The sequence below is a fragment of the Ambystoma mexicanum genome, chromosome 2q (assembly GCF_040938575.1).
Source record: "Ambystoma mexicanum isolate Mex_15411 chromosome 2q, UKY_AmexF1_1, whole genome shotgun sequence".
Taxonomy (NCBI): Eukaryota; Metazoa; Chordata; class Amphibia; order Caudata; family Ambystomatidae; genus Ambystoma; species Ambystoma mexicanum.
Genome location: NC_090924.1, coordinates 977383547 through 977399710, shown reverse-complemented (window position 1 = coordinate 977399710; position 16164 = coordinate 977383547). Strand labels below are relative to the sequence as shown.

The 16164-nt window shown below is 42.2% G+C and overlaps 1 protein-coding gene across 2 annotated transcripts in view; it reads left to right on the top strand.

The window, feature by feature from the left end:
* The window catches only part of ULK4 (unc-51 like kinase 4), a 2742936-nt gene that overhangs the window by 900260 nt on the left and 1826512 nt on the right, over positions 1 to 16164 (top strand). For both annotated transcript variants that reach the window (XM_069648276.1, XM_069648275.1), the window contains exon 19: positions 1476 to 1559. In XM_069648276.1, coding sequence (XP_069504377.1) covers positions 1476 to 1559 — 84 coding nt within the window. The remainder of the gene's footprint in view (positions 1 to 1475; positions 1560 to 16164) is intronic.

Genomic DNA, 16164 nt, shown 5'->3' with positions numbered 1-16164 from the left:
TATTACTGCGTTCAGTCATGTTCCTCACATAACAGTACATGACGGTGATTTGTAAGTTGTCACGTTTAACAAGCGAAGTATTCTTATTCTTAAACTACTTAAATAAATCCTTCTAAACTGTCCTAACACCTATCCATGTTTCATTTTACTATTATCAGTACTAGTTTGTAATATCAACTCTCTGTAAGGAAAGTTAAATAAAAAACGAAACCATCATTGAGGAAACCGATAGTTTTGGCTTGTTTATATTAAATGGGCTTTTGCAGACACTGCAATCATATACCCAGGTGCTCACACTATTGCCCAGCTGTTGCCATCTTATAGCCAGGTTAGTAGCATTATGGCAGTGCATGGCAACTACATATCCCATGCCTTCACGAAGGCCAAAATTGTTGCCTTTCTTTTACACTTATATAGTGCCGAAGAGTGCCCCAAAAAAAGCTGGTAAAGGCGTGTCAGCTATCACATAATAGTTTTTAATGGTTTTGGAACACACATAGAATTGAGTCTACTTAACTTTGTTTAATCCAATAAATATTCATTGGTGGTTACGGTTTTCCTTTATTTAATTCTTGGCGTATAAAGCATGTTTGTATATGTATATAGGGCACATAGTCTCTGTGTGACTCCCAGGGGGTGAATACAGTGGTTGATATACTACATTTTCCCAGGTGCTGTTAATTGGCCCTTGACTATACTTTCCTCTTCAGAGCATATGCTGCGGTGAATGAAGAATAATGCATCATTATCGTCATTTGTTTAGAGTAAAACATACAGCTACGAGAGGGAAAATGATGATGTACAGTAAGATGAAGATAGCCAAATGCGTCTAAAACAACCTATGAAAAAGGGCAAAACAAAGTAACACCTGCAGTCGACCTGGCACTTAGGGAGACACTCGCAGTTAATGTAGGTTCGCAAGAGTGAGTTCCACAGCTCCAGTGCCTCTCTTGAGAAAGCACTGCCATCCGCAAAGTCCTGGACGTGACCAGGCTGACTGCGCCGTAGCTGCTGACTTCCAGGGACATAAAGCAAGATTGCCAAGAGGCAGGGCCAGTGTGACCAAGCGGATGTGACCTCCTGCAAGACAGCAGGTAGCCAGAGCAAAATGGAGACTCCATTATAGCCCTGCAATTATTTGATGGACTGTTAGAGTTTAGGGAAGGGGTGTCTGGTGTCCGACTATGACAAATGAATGCTTTCCACTTGAATTCTGTAGCTCAGTACATTGATAGCAAGCCCTGTCATAGGTGGACTTTCAGTGCTGCCGTTTGTTTTTGTCAGTGCTGATGAAAAATACAAGGCTGTGTTTACTTCACCTTTGCAAATATATGTCTGTTTAAAATACGGAATTCTAGATGGCTGTCGCATCTACTTCGGCTGAGGTGTATATCTTATTTTCTCTTGGCTGTAAATTGGTTCATATCATGTGCTGCTATCATATCTTCAACTGTTTCCCTTTCACTTCTCTGCAGGAAGAAAAAAAGGAGCACCCCGGAGAGTGCTGGGCTGTTCCCGTGGCTGCCTACACAGTGCTAATGAGGTGCCTTCGGGAAGGGGTAGGTCTCTCTTCTTGCGCTCAGCATGCATTCTCCACGGTAGTATCCCTTCCAGCAGCGAGAGGCTTGTAGCCTGCAGCAGTGATGCAGTGACTTGAAAGGCAAGCGTTGCTCCAGAATTTAAATAACCGGCATAATACCTTTGCCCTAATACGAGTTCTGACACGCAGCTACCTTTTACTACACCTGTGTTGGGCAGGTTTGACAGACTGGTAATACAAGGCTGGCTCCCGCCTTTGGCGTCACTAGCAGAAGACTGTGTTGGGCGGTCAGGGAAGGGGCAGTTGATGAGTACTGAGTATGTTGTTAATAAAAGCGCAGTGATACGCAATAGAGATTAAACATAGAGCAGCAATCTAACTTTCACATCAGATGTAAAATTAACCCTGAAAATGTTTCGAGTTGAGTTGGAAAGATCCTTTATACGCATTCTCAAACACACAACGTTAGCCCTGCAGGTATCCATTGACTGTAGCCTCAAATCTGAAAAGGTAGATGCAGAGCTTGTTATGGTATGTTCTCGTTTCTGGTTATTTGCATTTTGGCACGTTTTGTTTTCTCGATATTAAATTCAGGATTAACAATCCCAGAATTTAAAGAACGAAACAGGACGGACAGGACGACGGGGGTGGGGTGTTGGGGTGGCGGGGTCTGTCTGGGTCTGAGAGGGGTTTGTTTTGGGCACAGATGCTATTGTAAGCCTGTTGGGAGTAACTAGGACACATTTCCAGGGATTCTTTTACCAGCTCAAATTGCTCATTGACGAAGGCCAAAAGACCACTCTGAGCCTGCCCCCATACATTTGATCACAGGAAAACTGGTGGCCCGCATTTGTATATGCTGTGGAGCTCTTTCTGACAGATAGAATAAATGATTGTCCCTCACCCAAGCACTGTGCTTTGAGAAACAAGGATGATCCCAGTCCGGGCTGCCTAACTCCCTTTAGCCCGTTTCTTTATTCTTGTTTCACACTGTGTGCATTTAGAGGGAACACAACGGAAACGAACAATAGCATAGTGTGAGAGAGAGAAAGTAGAAGTTTAGGCCAGTGGGGAAAGGTTGTGGTGGGTAAAGGGGGGATGATGGTAGAAAAAGAAGAGATGTGCAAGGAAATTCAGCACTCTCCCTGTCCTACTGGTTACATTTCAAAAATGTGCAATGTTATTGCTCGTGATTTGCTGTATTGAATTTTACTGCTGGATGAAGAAGGCTGTTTGATTCCGTCCCCTTGGATACTGTATGACTTCCATACACCCCACAAGGGGGATTGGGAGGCCCAATAGGATTGCAAAACCCAATTTCCTTACAACCAGGCTCTTTAGCCCCCCCCTCTAACCAGGACTGAACAGTGACAGGAAAAGGTAGCACCAGAAATGTTTCCATTGTTCTCTTAATCCTCAATCGGGGTCTCTTTACCTCCCCAAATGTGGCATCTCACCACTCTGATAGCAATCATCTCGGTCTATATATTTTTGTTTCTTCCAACAGCTGGTATAGTGTCCTAATGGTTTCCTGCATGGAACATTAGAGGACCACTTTTCCCGCTGTTAGATCATTGCCCCCAAAGTTCCTCACCAGACCTTCTGGGGCTGGGCGGCCCTTTAAATTTCTCCTAACGGTGGACAGCAGGGAGGCCCCTCACATCAACGGTTGCAAAACCAAACAATCTTGGCTCTTTAAAAACCCAGGTTGCCATCTTTACCATACCTCTGTGACACTCTCCTCTTTGCATGTGCAATACATGCGTACCCAAAGACCTTTACCTTTACGTCTGCTGAAAAGTAATTGAAAGAGAAGTATATACCAAAATGATTGGGAGTGTGAAACAACAGAAACAAAAACAAAAAAATTCAGCGACAAATAATTACATATGCCAGTGCTCTATCCAGCAACTTACGTTACTTCTTTAATTGTGAGGGATTGCATTCATGATGTAGACTAAGTCATAGTATAATTTTAAGTGGGATCTTTCTGCCCTTTCTTCTTGGGCGATTTTAGAATTTCTGATTGCTAACAATCGTCCCTTGTTCATTACTAGTAATGTCACCAATCTGTAGTACTACCTCTGTCTCATCTGTCTTACTCCTTGCCACCAGCACTGTAATGCAGATTGCCCCCAAAGAAAGCAATGGCAAATGCCACCCTGAGGAGTGTCCCCTCCAAGCTATCGGAGCAAACCTCTGATTAATTGTCCTCAATCTTGGCTGTTAGTCCTTTTAAATTTCCAAAGGGTCTCAACATTTGCTGAGGCGGCGCTGTATCTGATGTAATGGTACTTCTTGGTGACCCCGCCCATTGCCTTGCCAACCTGATGGCAAACCCCTTCCCACTGGAATGATGTTATGTGGAATTCACCATCCCCAAAAGCTGCTGCACTTTTTCAAATGTGGTGGTCTGCTTTGATAAATTGGCCTCAATTTTGGATGTTAATCATTTTACCTTTTTCCTTGGCACCCTGCAATCACCTTTCAGTGTGTCATTCTCTATGCTCAGAAATATCAGTACCTCACTGGGTTCTTGAGTTTTCTCAGGCACCAGTAGGGCTTTTAGGAGTTCCATCAAATCTTGGAATGAAGTGAGTGCAAAGGTTGAGCCCTGTGAATATCTCTTGCCCACAAAGAGGAAGTCCTCAAAGTAATGTACAAGCTCCTCCCCCCTTTGCTCCACTTCCAAACAAACATCTTGCTGTTGACCGATATGTAGAGGGCATCCTAGGAGCATTATCAGAGGTTTGCTCCAATAGGGCTCCTAGGAGTTTCATTACATATTGGTCAACAGCAGGACATCTGTTTTTCTTTGGCCTTCCATTCTTGTTGCTGCCATTGAAAACCCAGTAGGTGGAAGCTGTCGAGTTGCACTGGTAGGAGGCCAAAACTGGACTCAATATCCACCTTGACAAGCAGCACCAATTTATCCGTGCTGACAGCCAAGTCAAGTACCTCGTCAAACGTCACGTAGGACTCTGAGCAGAACTCAGTCATTCTAATCATTGACAGTCACTGTGGGAATAGGATAGGTGGGGAATAAAGCAACATTTTCCTTGTTCTTTCTTTCCTTGTCCTTTGTTCTTTCTTTGGTACCCCTCCCCCCAATGGGGAAATGAGGACAGCCTCTGTAGGGGGGCCTTGTAAAAGGAGCCTACTATCCTGATCTCTTTTTCTTTAAACATGTTAGCAGGCACCAATCATGGCAGTTGTTCTGCCAAACACAAATTATTATATGTCCTAACCACCAAAATGCCTTCATATGGAATTCTAAACCCATCCTTGAAACCTTTGAACAATAAATCCCTTTCATGATCCCTGGGGTAGTTGATCAACAATGCATTTAGCCGTTGCCTGTCCCCACTGATGGTCCTTTTTGCCAAATTGTCCCCGGGTGGTTTGCTCCACACTTTGCATATTCATGGGCATATTTACACTTAACTGTCCAATGCCATGCCCCACTGTCAAACAATCAGCATGTCCTGGCCCTGCAATTGCTTTTGAAGAGGCTATTACAATTATTGTTATAGGTGGCCACCCTTTCCAGTTCGTTCCTGGTGCAAGGGCTACAACTGTTCTCTCCTAGAGGTCTGATACCCATTACACTAGGCTGACCTCAGCCCTTTGCCTCTGTTGGTCGAGTCCTTGCTTGCCCTGTCCTTGCCCCTCATATATGGCACCCTTCCTTCCATATCTTTCTCACCCCGGCTCATCTCAGGCACCTGTTCTGTTTTGGACTTGTAAATCCCTATTGGGATCCAGATAAACCGTGGACCTGTACCTTCTGTGCTTCTCTAAAATGGTATCCCTAAATGTCTAAAGTGCTGCTCCTTGTTTTGGAAATTTCTTGATCACCATTGCTGATAACAATGAAATGCTTTGGTCCAATTCTCAATTGTTTCCTCAAACTTAACATGTTTCTGTCTTTTCATCTTTCATCTTGGCAACTGTAATGTTGGGCCTGGCAGCATCCAGAGACGAGACAACTTGGAAAAGCGATAAAAAAATGTCTTTACCACAATGTGTTCCTTGACTTTGTTTCTCTAAATGCCTAGCAATAGTAGAGCGACCTGATAGCAAGGGCATTATTGAGACCAACCTGACTTGTTCCTTTGGGTCTGAGTAGCCCGGTTCCACTGTTTCCAAAGTCATCTAATTGTACTGGGGTGCAGGGCATTTGGCGATGTACTGCTGGACGATCGCGAGACGGTGGATTTGGGCTGTTGCTGGTGAAACGGTGAAACGGTGTACAGATGGTGTACAGTCCGCCTGCCAGCCGGCACATCTTGGCCTTTTTAAAGTTGTGCTTTGGTGTCTGGTTGTGGCTTGTGCACATTGGAGACCCCAGCAGATGTGAGCAGGAGACTGCAGGGAAAATACCCGTTGATCCTGCTCACCGAAGCGACACACTAATATTGAGGCATTACTGCAACATAGCAGTAGACTGGGCAGTAGACTGAGCTGGCTGGGCTGACTGTTACTTGACCTTCTGAGACCTTCTGAGCCTCAAGCATGAGCGACTACGATAGCTGAAGTCCTAATTATAACACTATGAGGCTCGGAGGCAAGCAGGTGCCAGTTGAGTGAGCCACTTATTTTTGGCTTTGTTATAGCTAGGGCACTGTGAACCCCACGAGTTCCTCGCCCTCTTTTTTCCCCCTTTTTTTTACGAAAAACGGAATCAAAACTACAATTGTGGAGCGAAGCAAGTGTGTAAGAACGCAAAGCTCTGCATTAGCAGTGGTTGTCATCTTGCAAACCAGAGAGCAGGATAGAGGCTCACCTGATGCAACAAAGTGACAGACCCTGACACTAAACTGTGAGAAACACTAGAGCGAGTTCTGAGTCAATTACGATGACAGGTAAAACTGGTCCGCAGACCAGGACCAAGGCACTACAACAACGCCGCTTATCTAACCCATGGACGCTTGCAAAGGCAGGCGCAGCTAAACTAAGCACCAAGAATGGAGTGTCAAGAGGCGGGACATCAGACCTTGGAAAAGACGCCACGAGCACAAGTGATGACAATGCCGGATGCTCCCAGCCATCACAAACTGAACTTGCTCTAACAGGCGACGTGGCTGTTCCTGGATGCATTGAAGCAACCGAAGTATCACCACAGAGCAATACGAAGGAAGGAGAAACCAATGAATCATTGCAAGGAAATCAGGGAAAAGAGCAACAGTCCGAGGAAGTCACAGGAAGTGACTTGCTAAAGGGAGGAGTGAATATACCGAAAGCAATTCTCTTACTGTCGGACTTGGTGCCGATCCCAATTGACACTGGCAAACCAGATAAACTTCAAGACATGGACTGTCAGGAGGAATTTTTCACACCCTTCGAAATAACCGATGTGGATTTATTGGGAGCTCTACACCCAGAAACCTTATTGCAACCATTTGACTGTGCTCAACCGACGATGACAACACACACTCTGCATCTATTTGATTTGCCAAAACTGACCCCAGAAAGTAACAACTGTGGCATTCGAAATACATTTGATCAACCGCCAGACCAATTTGATGTAGAAATAGCAATAACTGCAAATGAAAGTTCGCCAAAACAAGGCAGTAACTTGAAAAATTGTCTTAAGAACTGTGGTGAGCAAGCAACAATAATTATAGGCGAAACCAGACTGGCGAAGTTCCAAAATTTGTAGAATGTCCAAGGAAAATAAACGCACAAAGGCTGAACCTAGGGAGTTCCAAAACTCCATCCAACAAGGAGAGTTTCACGCCGAACGGAAATTCAGCGAAAATAGACCAGCGTCCTCAGACCACATAAAGAACAGGGGTTGCAAACCAAATACTCCAAGATGGCATGCGACAACCCCAATCCTTGAACGACCGAGACAACGACGATTTACTGGATTGACCACGCCGGTTGGCAACCCGAGCGAAGCGTCGCCAAATACTCAAACAATGGCAGGGACGGGCCCAAGTGAAGCAACAACAAAATCAAGCCTCTCAGCAGCGGCAGCAATGCAAATACACAACAATGTATTAGCAGCATCATCTCTGGCAATGATCCCCTTCGTCAAATTGTACGAAACACTCAATGAAACAATTAAAGACCAAAGTGCGATGCTAAACAACCTAATGCAAACAACGGACAAACTAGACATGTTCATGACCTTTCTCCAGAATCAACTAGAAAAAGAAGGTGATGTTTCCGCGGGCTGACAAAGGCGACTAGGCGATCTAGCTGCAAGATAACACTGTGAAAATGACAGCTTATCAATGGCCCTACTAGAAGCAGTGAAATGGATGAGACACGATGGGCGCAAACCATCGTCAGCAAACTCAGAGCCAATTTGCATCAAAACTCAAGTCACAAAAGTAAATAAAGACAAGACGCAAGCGAATCCTTGTGCATTAAGCTCAGAGAGCTTAACTACACAAAACTTCTAAATTGAGCACAATGGTCTGCTAACGATCTTGCAGAATGGAAACAGAGCTGATAATAGTAGAAAAATTCCAAGCTTAGTACCAGAATTATTTGATAAGCAACCATGTGAGCAGATGGCGCAAGATGGAGTTGAGGCCGAAAAAATCAACAAACGATCAACTGATAGCCTACCACGAAGCCTCGAAGAACCAACGGCAGCGTCATCACATGCCAATCTCCAAACTAATCTAGGAGGAACTACTCAACAAGTAGCGTTCAAAATCTTTACTGCTGAAAGCAAAGAAACATCCAAAGCAACAACAGGACCACGTAAAGAAGGTGCCACTAATGAAGGACTCAAAGGACCACCTCTCTGTAAAACTGGCCCAGTAATAAACAAGAGGAAACGATCGACGACTGCAAAGAAATTCATAAGGAATCTTCCGGCGCCAATACGACCAGCAATGTTCTGTCGACCGGTGAAAGAAAATCATAAACTGGCAAACCTAGCTAGTCAAAAATCTAGCAAAAATATCGAAACGAAACCCAATAGGAAACGAATGAGGCGAGATTCCCTACATACAAGCGCCACTCTTTCCACCTCAGGCTCATCAATAGATCTCTGCAACCTGTCGACATACTCTCAAAACAACAACATTGTTGAAGATGAAGAAGAGGGGGAGCCCGACAGCATAACTCAAGAGGACATCCAAAAAACAACAAACTCGCCAATCAGCAATCATCATCCAAAGACAAACGAAAACGTTAAAAAATCACAAACAACGAAACATGAAAATTCAGGGAATGAAAGGAGTCAGGTTCAACCAGATACAAAATTAAACCCAAAACTAACAGAAAATCAATGGAAACAAGCAGTACATTACATTTCCAAAACACAGCAGTATCATAAAAATGAAATGTCAAAACAAATAACAAAGCTACATCTTCAAAATATCTACACAGATAAACATGAGATGAACTTAAACCACTCACATGTGTTGAAGCTATTTAAATGTGTACCATCACTACGAACAATTCATAGTGACGACATCAAAATCGTGGAATATGCATCTGAAAATACAACAGACCAGATGCTATTACACATTGTTTCAAACGCGGTGCGAAACACAATTTTGTGCGCGACAGACGAACTGCTTGCATATGGCTTTGATCTGATGATAGAACCTCTTGAAAGTCTTGAAGAAGGAAGAATCCCTAATGTCGATACCACCCTCCAATCAATAGAGTCCAAGATCTCTACATTGCGGCAATCGCTAGGTAGCTCACAAGATGAGCCTTGGAGAGGAGGTTTCAACCATCAAAAAGCAAACAAAAAAAACAATGACCAATGAGTACAAGGGTGGCACAACTAGCAATGACTAAGAAGAAAAGAAGGAAGGTATGATCTGCTGTCCTGGAACACGCGCAGATTTTCACATCTGTTCAAAGATTTCCCTGTCTCACTAGAGAACACCTTAGTCATTTGTCTGCAAGAAACTTGGTTATGTAAAAAAACGTCCAAAGATGCTTTTAGTGTCTTCCTTAATCCTGCCGAAAGAAACCTCACAGGCCGCCCCTTCTCGGGCCTCATCACTATGATCAGAATCAATGAAGGTTGGGCACCAGTCGATTCACAAAATCCGAATCCTTTTGTGCAATGGACACTAATAAAATTCCACCAGTTGATCAAAGGACATTGCGAATACATGCCAATAATAAATTGTTATTGGACCCTGGCTAAGATCTGTACAGATGAATTTTTAAAAGCAGTGAAGGTCCTTTTAGACAGTGTTACGTTAACCTACAGCAACTTGTGGAATCTTATGCTGTGGTGACCTAAACTGTTCTTGGTTTAAATGGGAACCAACATCAAAAACAAATTTAAAAATCTCCAAAAATCAACTAAGTAAAAGAGCAAATTTGTGGCAGGAACTGATGGCAAATAGAACCTCTATATGACCAACGGAAACATCAAGGGGGACATGCCGCCAAATAACACCTGGAAAGGAATGGCCAACTGTGATGCAAACATTTTAGACTACATGTGGACGTCTGGAGAGATGTATGACAAATTAATTAAAATGGAAATTATTACAACGGATCAGAGTGATCATGAATTGATACGTCTGCACTGGTCGCTGAGTTGGGAGGAGAGAGACCACGAAACAACTCCTTTGGTAACAGTAAACTCTGCGGGAAATATACTGAGAATAAATGGCACCCAGATACAGCAACTTACTTTAGATTTTTCTGTAGGGGACAACCAGAAATCAATCGATTACGCTCCGTTGTTAAGAAATCTTGTAAAAAAGCACTCTACAGCACTAAACAAGGCTCATAAACACAACTATAGTGAGCTGCTCCATAACGCAAAAAAAGAATTGAGACGAGATGTGCGACGCCTAAAGAAAATCTATGTGGCTGATGATGCATCACAAAAGGTTAAAACACGCCGCCAACAATACAGGAATTGGGCAAAAAACCACCATGTAATTATTGAGCAAAATCGCGCGGAACTCCTCATGAAACTCATGATAACCAAAAATTCAAGAGACATATGGGCAATCTTAAATGCTGGAAATCTGAAATGTTTGCCCACAATTACCAACGATTTAGCAAGTAACATCTGGGTTAAACACTTGACAAACGTATATAAAAAATCCCAATCGGAACCTTTAACAAAGATAGAAACTGGAACCATGGACTGGGACAATAAAATAAATGCACACGAGAATGCTGAAGGACTAACGCAGCTAAAAAACTTGTGGACCCCGGGGCCAGATCTAATCACAAACGTCATGCTAAAACAAAATGTTGGAGAGTGGTCTGTCTTCATTGAGATCTTATTCAATCGAATAGCGACAACCAAACAAATACCGGCATCATGGTTAAAGGCCGTTGTGGTCTCGATCTACAAGAAGGGCGATCGGGACGATCCTAACAACTATCGACCGATCGCCCTCCTAGATACCATAGGCAAGGTCTGTGGATCCTTCTTGAGGAAGAAGCTCGTAAAATGGGCAAACACATCAAAAATTGTCGACCCTAGACAAACAGGATTTACCACTGGTGTCAGAGTCAATGTCAACCTTTGTCTACTAAGCATTCTAAAAATGGAAACCATCAAGGCAGGTCAACGGTTGTTTCTAGCATTCATAGACCTGAAACGGGCCTTTGATGGCATAAACCACGGCAAGTTATGGTTCAAATTAACATCATGGGGATGCCCCGCAACCTTACTCGAACCAATAATAGCTCTTCACACCAACACAACAATTTGTGTTGGCCTCAATAACAGCGGATACATGTCTGAGCCTATCATAACGGAAAAAGGAGTAAGGCAGGGGTGCGCCCTGGCCTCTGAACTCTTTAAACTGTTCATTGCCAACTTACCAACCCAACTAAAGGATGCCAACTAATTTCCTCCAAAGTTGAATAAAATGCCAATATCCTGCATAACAAATGCCAACGACATAGTATTATTAGATCGGACTCAAGTCGGGCTGCTTTGGCAACTAAGTAAACTGTTTGAATACTTGACCGTCAGTGAACTTGAAATAAACACGGCCAAAACGAAGATAATGGCAATCGGCCCAAAAAGAAACAAGAAAGATCAGGCATTTCGATGGAAAGTCAATGGTGAAATGATAGAAAAGGTAGCCTCAATGAAATATCTAGGCATTCACCATAACAATTCCATTTGCGAAGGACCGTGGATTGATGATCTAAAAAACCGGATGAAGAAGTTGGCACTGCAAGGAGCAAAAATGGAGAAAGAATACGGAAAATTCTCGCTGGAACCCATCCTACTTTTCTATGTTCAAAAAGTAGTGCCGACAACGTTTGGTGCCAAGGCCGGGTGGAATATTCCTGAAATAACCTGCCACTTACTGGAGGGCCTCTTTTGGCGTAGAGTGCTGAATTTACCTAGACATGTCCCAATGACTGCTCTGAGGCATGAACAATCATTGAACTCACTACATTCAAAAGTTACATGGAAATCACTCATAATGAGGAGGACAATTATCTTAACGCCCCCAATTCCTGCATATGAGATTTTCAAGATGAAAAGTAGAAATCAAATGACCCTGCTAAAAGAATGGTACATAAAACTAAAGGATATTTTAGCAGCAGCGTCCATAAAAGAATCAGAACTGCAACTAACACCACAAATTGCAATAAAAAAGTTTGAAAAGTGGAGCTGGATTGTCAATATGGAAACACGAGACAAACTGAAATCATTGGCAACTATAGAATCCAGTGAATACAAACTAAACGTGCCACCAAGATTCTTGACACGGTGTCCTTCAAAATATCATCGTACGCAATTCTTGAAATGGAAACTAAATGCATTGAGTACCAAAGAAACACTATGGCGAAGGAAAGATAAAACAACACAAGACAACACCTGCAGGTTCTGTAACCTTGACACTGAAACAAGCAAACACCTAATAATAGAGTGTACTAAAACCATTAATCAGCGTAAAATCAATTTGGAAAACTTTTCCCCACTGAACAATGACATTGAAGGGTGGTGGAAACACCTTTTAGAGGGCCAAAATGTAAAATTAGTCTGCGCGGTAGTAGACTATTTGGACATGTTGCTGAAACAAGAACCAGTGAAACTGAATCAAAAGACGGAAACACAGCCAAGTTAAAAAAAACTGAAGAAAAATGGGCATAATGAATTATGGACAAAATGGAAACTGTAACAAAAGTTTAATATAATTTTGTATAAAACTAGTTTTACAATAAAAAAAGATGTGCTGCTGGACGATCTATGAGTGATGGTGCAGTTGAAAGACAACAGAAGGACACAGGCTCCACTCCCTTTTCCGCGTATATTCAATACCTTTCCCCTGTGTTCATTAAACAATGGTTCAATAATCCACTGCTCACAGCCAGAAACCTATTTAAAAACTGTTTAATATTGCACCATAGCATTTACAAATTACATATTACACACATAAAGCCTACACAATCAAAGGAGTCAACCCATTAGTCGGCTCTCATAAACACCCCACTGTGTAATTCCAAACTTGACACTGTACCACTGTGAAGTTAGTAAACACGAGTGACCATATCTTATACCACAACACTGCTCACTTAAAGGAGCTTGGACTAGTTCAGATACAAATTACCACTCAAACTGTCATTCATAAATTCCAAATTTCATGTAATGTAAGGGTGTAATTCAAAGCCTTATATCTGTATTTGTAGACTCCAATGTGCCGTAGTTTAGTGATTGATTTAGTAATTGATTCAGTACACAAAAGTGGCTTGTTGTGAGGATGACCAAATCCCAATAAAATAGAATCGTGTATGTATCTTTATCGATTTTTAGGTTGACACGTTGTGTTTTACCCTACAACAGAGATATGACTGTCCTAGATATTCTCATTTGATGATCCATGGGGCCTTCATCAGGACAAAAGAACATTGTGGTAAATCTATGTTCTGTTAGTTGTCTTCTGTAGAAAACTCTAAAACGACATAAAAATAATCATGCAATTCCTATGAAAAATGGTTTCTGGCATTCTTGGACATCATTCCAAATACCATATGAACAAAGCTCACCACCAACCTCTTTGATGCTTTCACGTATTTAGGGCAAGGTTATTTTATTTCTTTAGATTGATCGAATCACCCCATCCTTCGAGAACGTCCCCTTAAATAATAAAAGGTTTGCATTACTCCATTTTTGTGTGTTCCTGTTTTCTCAATACCAAATAATATCAATTTTTATTACCTTGTTGTACTGTACCACGAGAGGTTATATGTAGATATGGTGTGTTAAAAAGTTATTAGAGGGCAAGAATTTCGTCTGAAATAATCTGACTAAAGCTGAAAGAACAGCCCTCCAAAATTGTCAATCTCATCCTGATTTTGTCATCAAGCCCGCTGATCAAGGCAGAGGCATTGTCTTGTGGTCTAGAGTAGCATATAGAGCAGAGGCTATGAACATTTGAATAACTATCTGTTTTATAAAAAGCTAGTTATTAATCCGACTCAGAGCCTGATGGAAGAGATTCCGAGTCTTGTAACACATGCCCTCCATGAAGGCTGGGTAGATCAAGATGAAAAAATGTTTCTAATAAGAGAACACCATAATACACCAGCTTTCTGTTGTCTCCCAAAGGTGCATAAGGAATAAACCACACCACCCGGTAGAGCTATAATGTCTGCTATAGGTTAAATATTAGAACCGTTATCAATTTAAGCAGATTTTGTTCTTAAGCCTTTTGTCCGAAGTATGAGATCTTTTGTTTAGGAAACGACAGCCATGATAAACATTTTGGCACAGATTACTTATTAGTGTCATTAGATGCTGAGGCCCTCTACACAAGCAAACCTCAAATGGCCAGTGTAGAGGTTTTGCGATTATATCTTAACAAACAAGAAGGTCTGGAGATGCTGTCCCAACAGACTTTGTATTAGAATGCATTAGAATTGAACTCAAAGAGAATTTCTTTCTGTTCGAGGGCACATTCTATAATCAGCGACATGGGACCAGCATAGGAGTGACGTTCGCTCCAGACATAGCTAATTTTTATATGGCCCAACTGGAGCAGTCATCAATATACGGTGTGAGCAACCCCTTTGCGGCCAACATGGGATGTTGCCACCAGTATATTTATGACGTGTTCATGGTGTGGAAGGGCGCTTTGAACATTCTGACTTCATTAATGATTTGGTTAAATGAACAAGACCAGGTCATTAAATTTACTATGACATGTAATTGCAAGGCAATGTCTTTTCTGGACTTGGAGATTTCAAAATCCCCAGAAGATGATTTTATGAGCGACATTATTCAGAAAATCGACTGATAATAACACCTTTTTAGCATATGAGGGCTTTCACCCATCAAGGCTAAAAGAAAACGTACCCTATGGGCAGTTTCTCAGAATATGGCGTAATTGCAAGACAATGCCTGAGTTTGTCAAACACAGTAAGGATCTTATGGAAAGATTAAACCATCGTGGATATCCTAGTCAGGTAATTCGCAGGGCCAGGAAGAGAGCCCACAACACAGAGAGAAACAGGTGTCTGGCCAAACAGAAAGTGATGTCTGAGAAAATAACTTGTGCAACATCTTTTAGTCAGATGAGCCACGCCTTAAGTAGAACTATACTTACTGCAAAATTGGAACACCGTTAGAACAGCGGACCTCTGTCCTGAGAAACCGAGATTTGCATTTAAACAATCACATAACCTAAAAGAGATGCTGGTGCACACGTATGAGCAACCTAAGTTACAGAAAACCATCCAGTCGACACTGTGGACCCTTCCTCCAGTAGTCAGGCACTTTAGTTGTGGCCAGTGTTCAGTCTGCAACCTCACAAAGGATATAAAAGAGCTTGACTTCTATGGTTTGAAGTTGAAACTTCAATCTTTTTTCACATTTTTTAAAGAAATGAGCGGTCTATGGGATTAAATGTCCCTGCGGCCTGATTTACGTTGGAAAAACCAAATGTGAGATCAGACAGCGGATCTGTGAACACTGCTCCTGTCTGAAAAACAAAGTCCCTGATAAACCTATGCTGGCTCACTATAAGGAGAAACAACATAGACACACAGAGATATTCTGGTTTGTCATTCAGATAATGAAGGAACCCCCAAGAGGTGGGGGATCGTGATTTAGCCTTAAGGAAAACCAAACAGAAATGTATCCATAGACTTGATTCGGTTGATAAGGGTCTCAACACAGCGATCAAATGGAGTTTGTTTCTACACTAGAGAACATCAGGGTTACGGGCGCTACTATCAATGAATGATACACATGATGAGTGTTCGTTTACTGTAAGAAGATAGGACACATACCTACTGACGAAATGTGGATGAGTAGCTGCTGTCCTGAACTCATCTGCCTCCACTACATATTCATCGGACTATGTGTATATACACATGGCCAGATGCGTGCAACTTAAGTACGTCCACTGCATACTTTGGACTGATGGTACTGGGGAGACGGTATTATGTGCATCAAGAGAAGGTGGGGCTTTGTACCCAAAGGACACCGTTTTTAGATAAGTCTTTTACATCATTTTGTTCTCATTTAACATTGGTTATGTTTTTGGAATAAGTACAGTTTTTGGAATAAGGCCGATTTCGCCCCCTAGCGAAATACCATATACCTCTGAATGTAATCAATTTTGAGTGCACTGGAACAGTTAGGTCACAGTTGATGTTCTCATGCGATTTCTCGAGCAGCAGAATGTATGGATCAGGGTGGC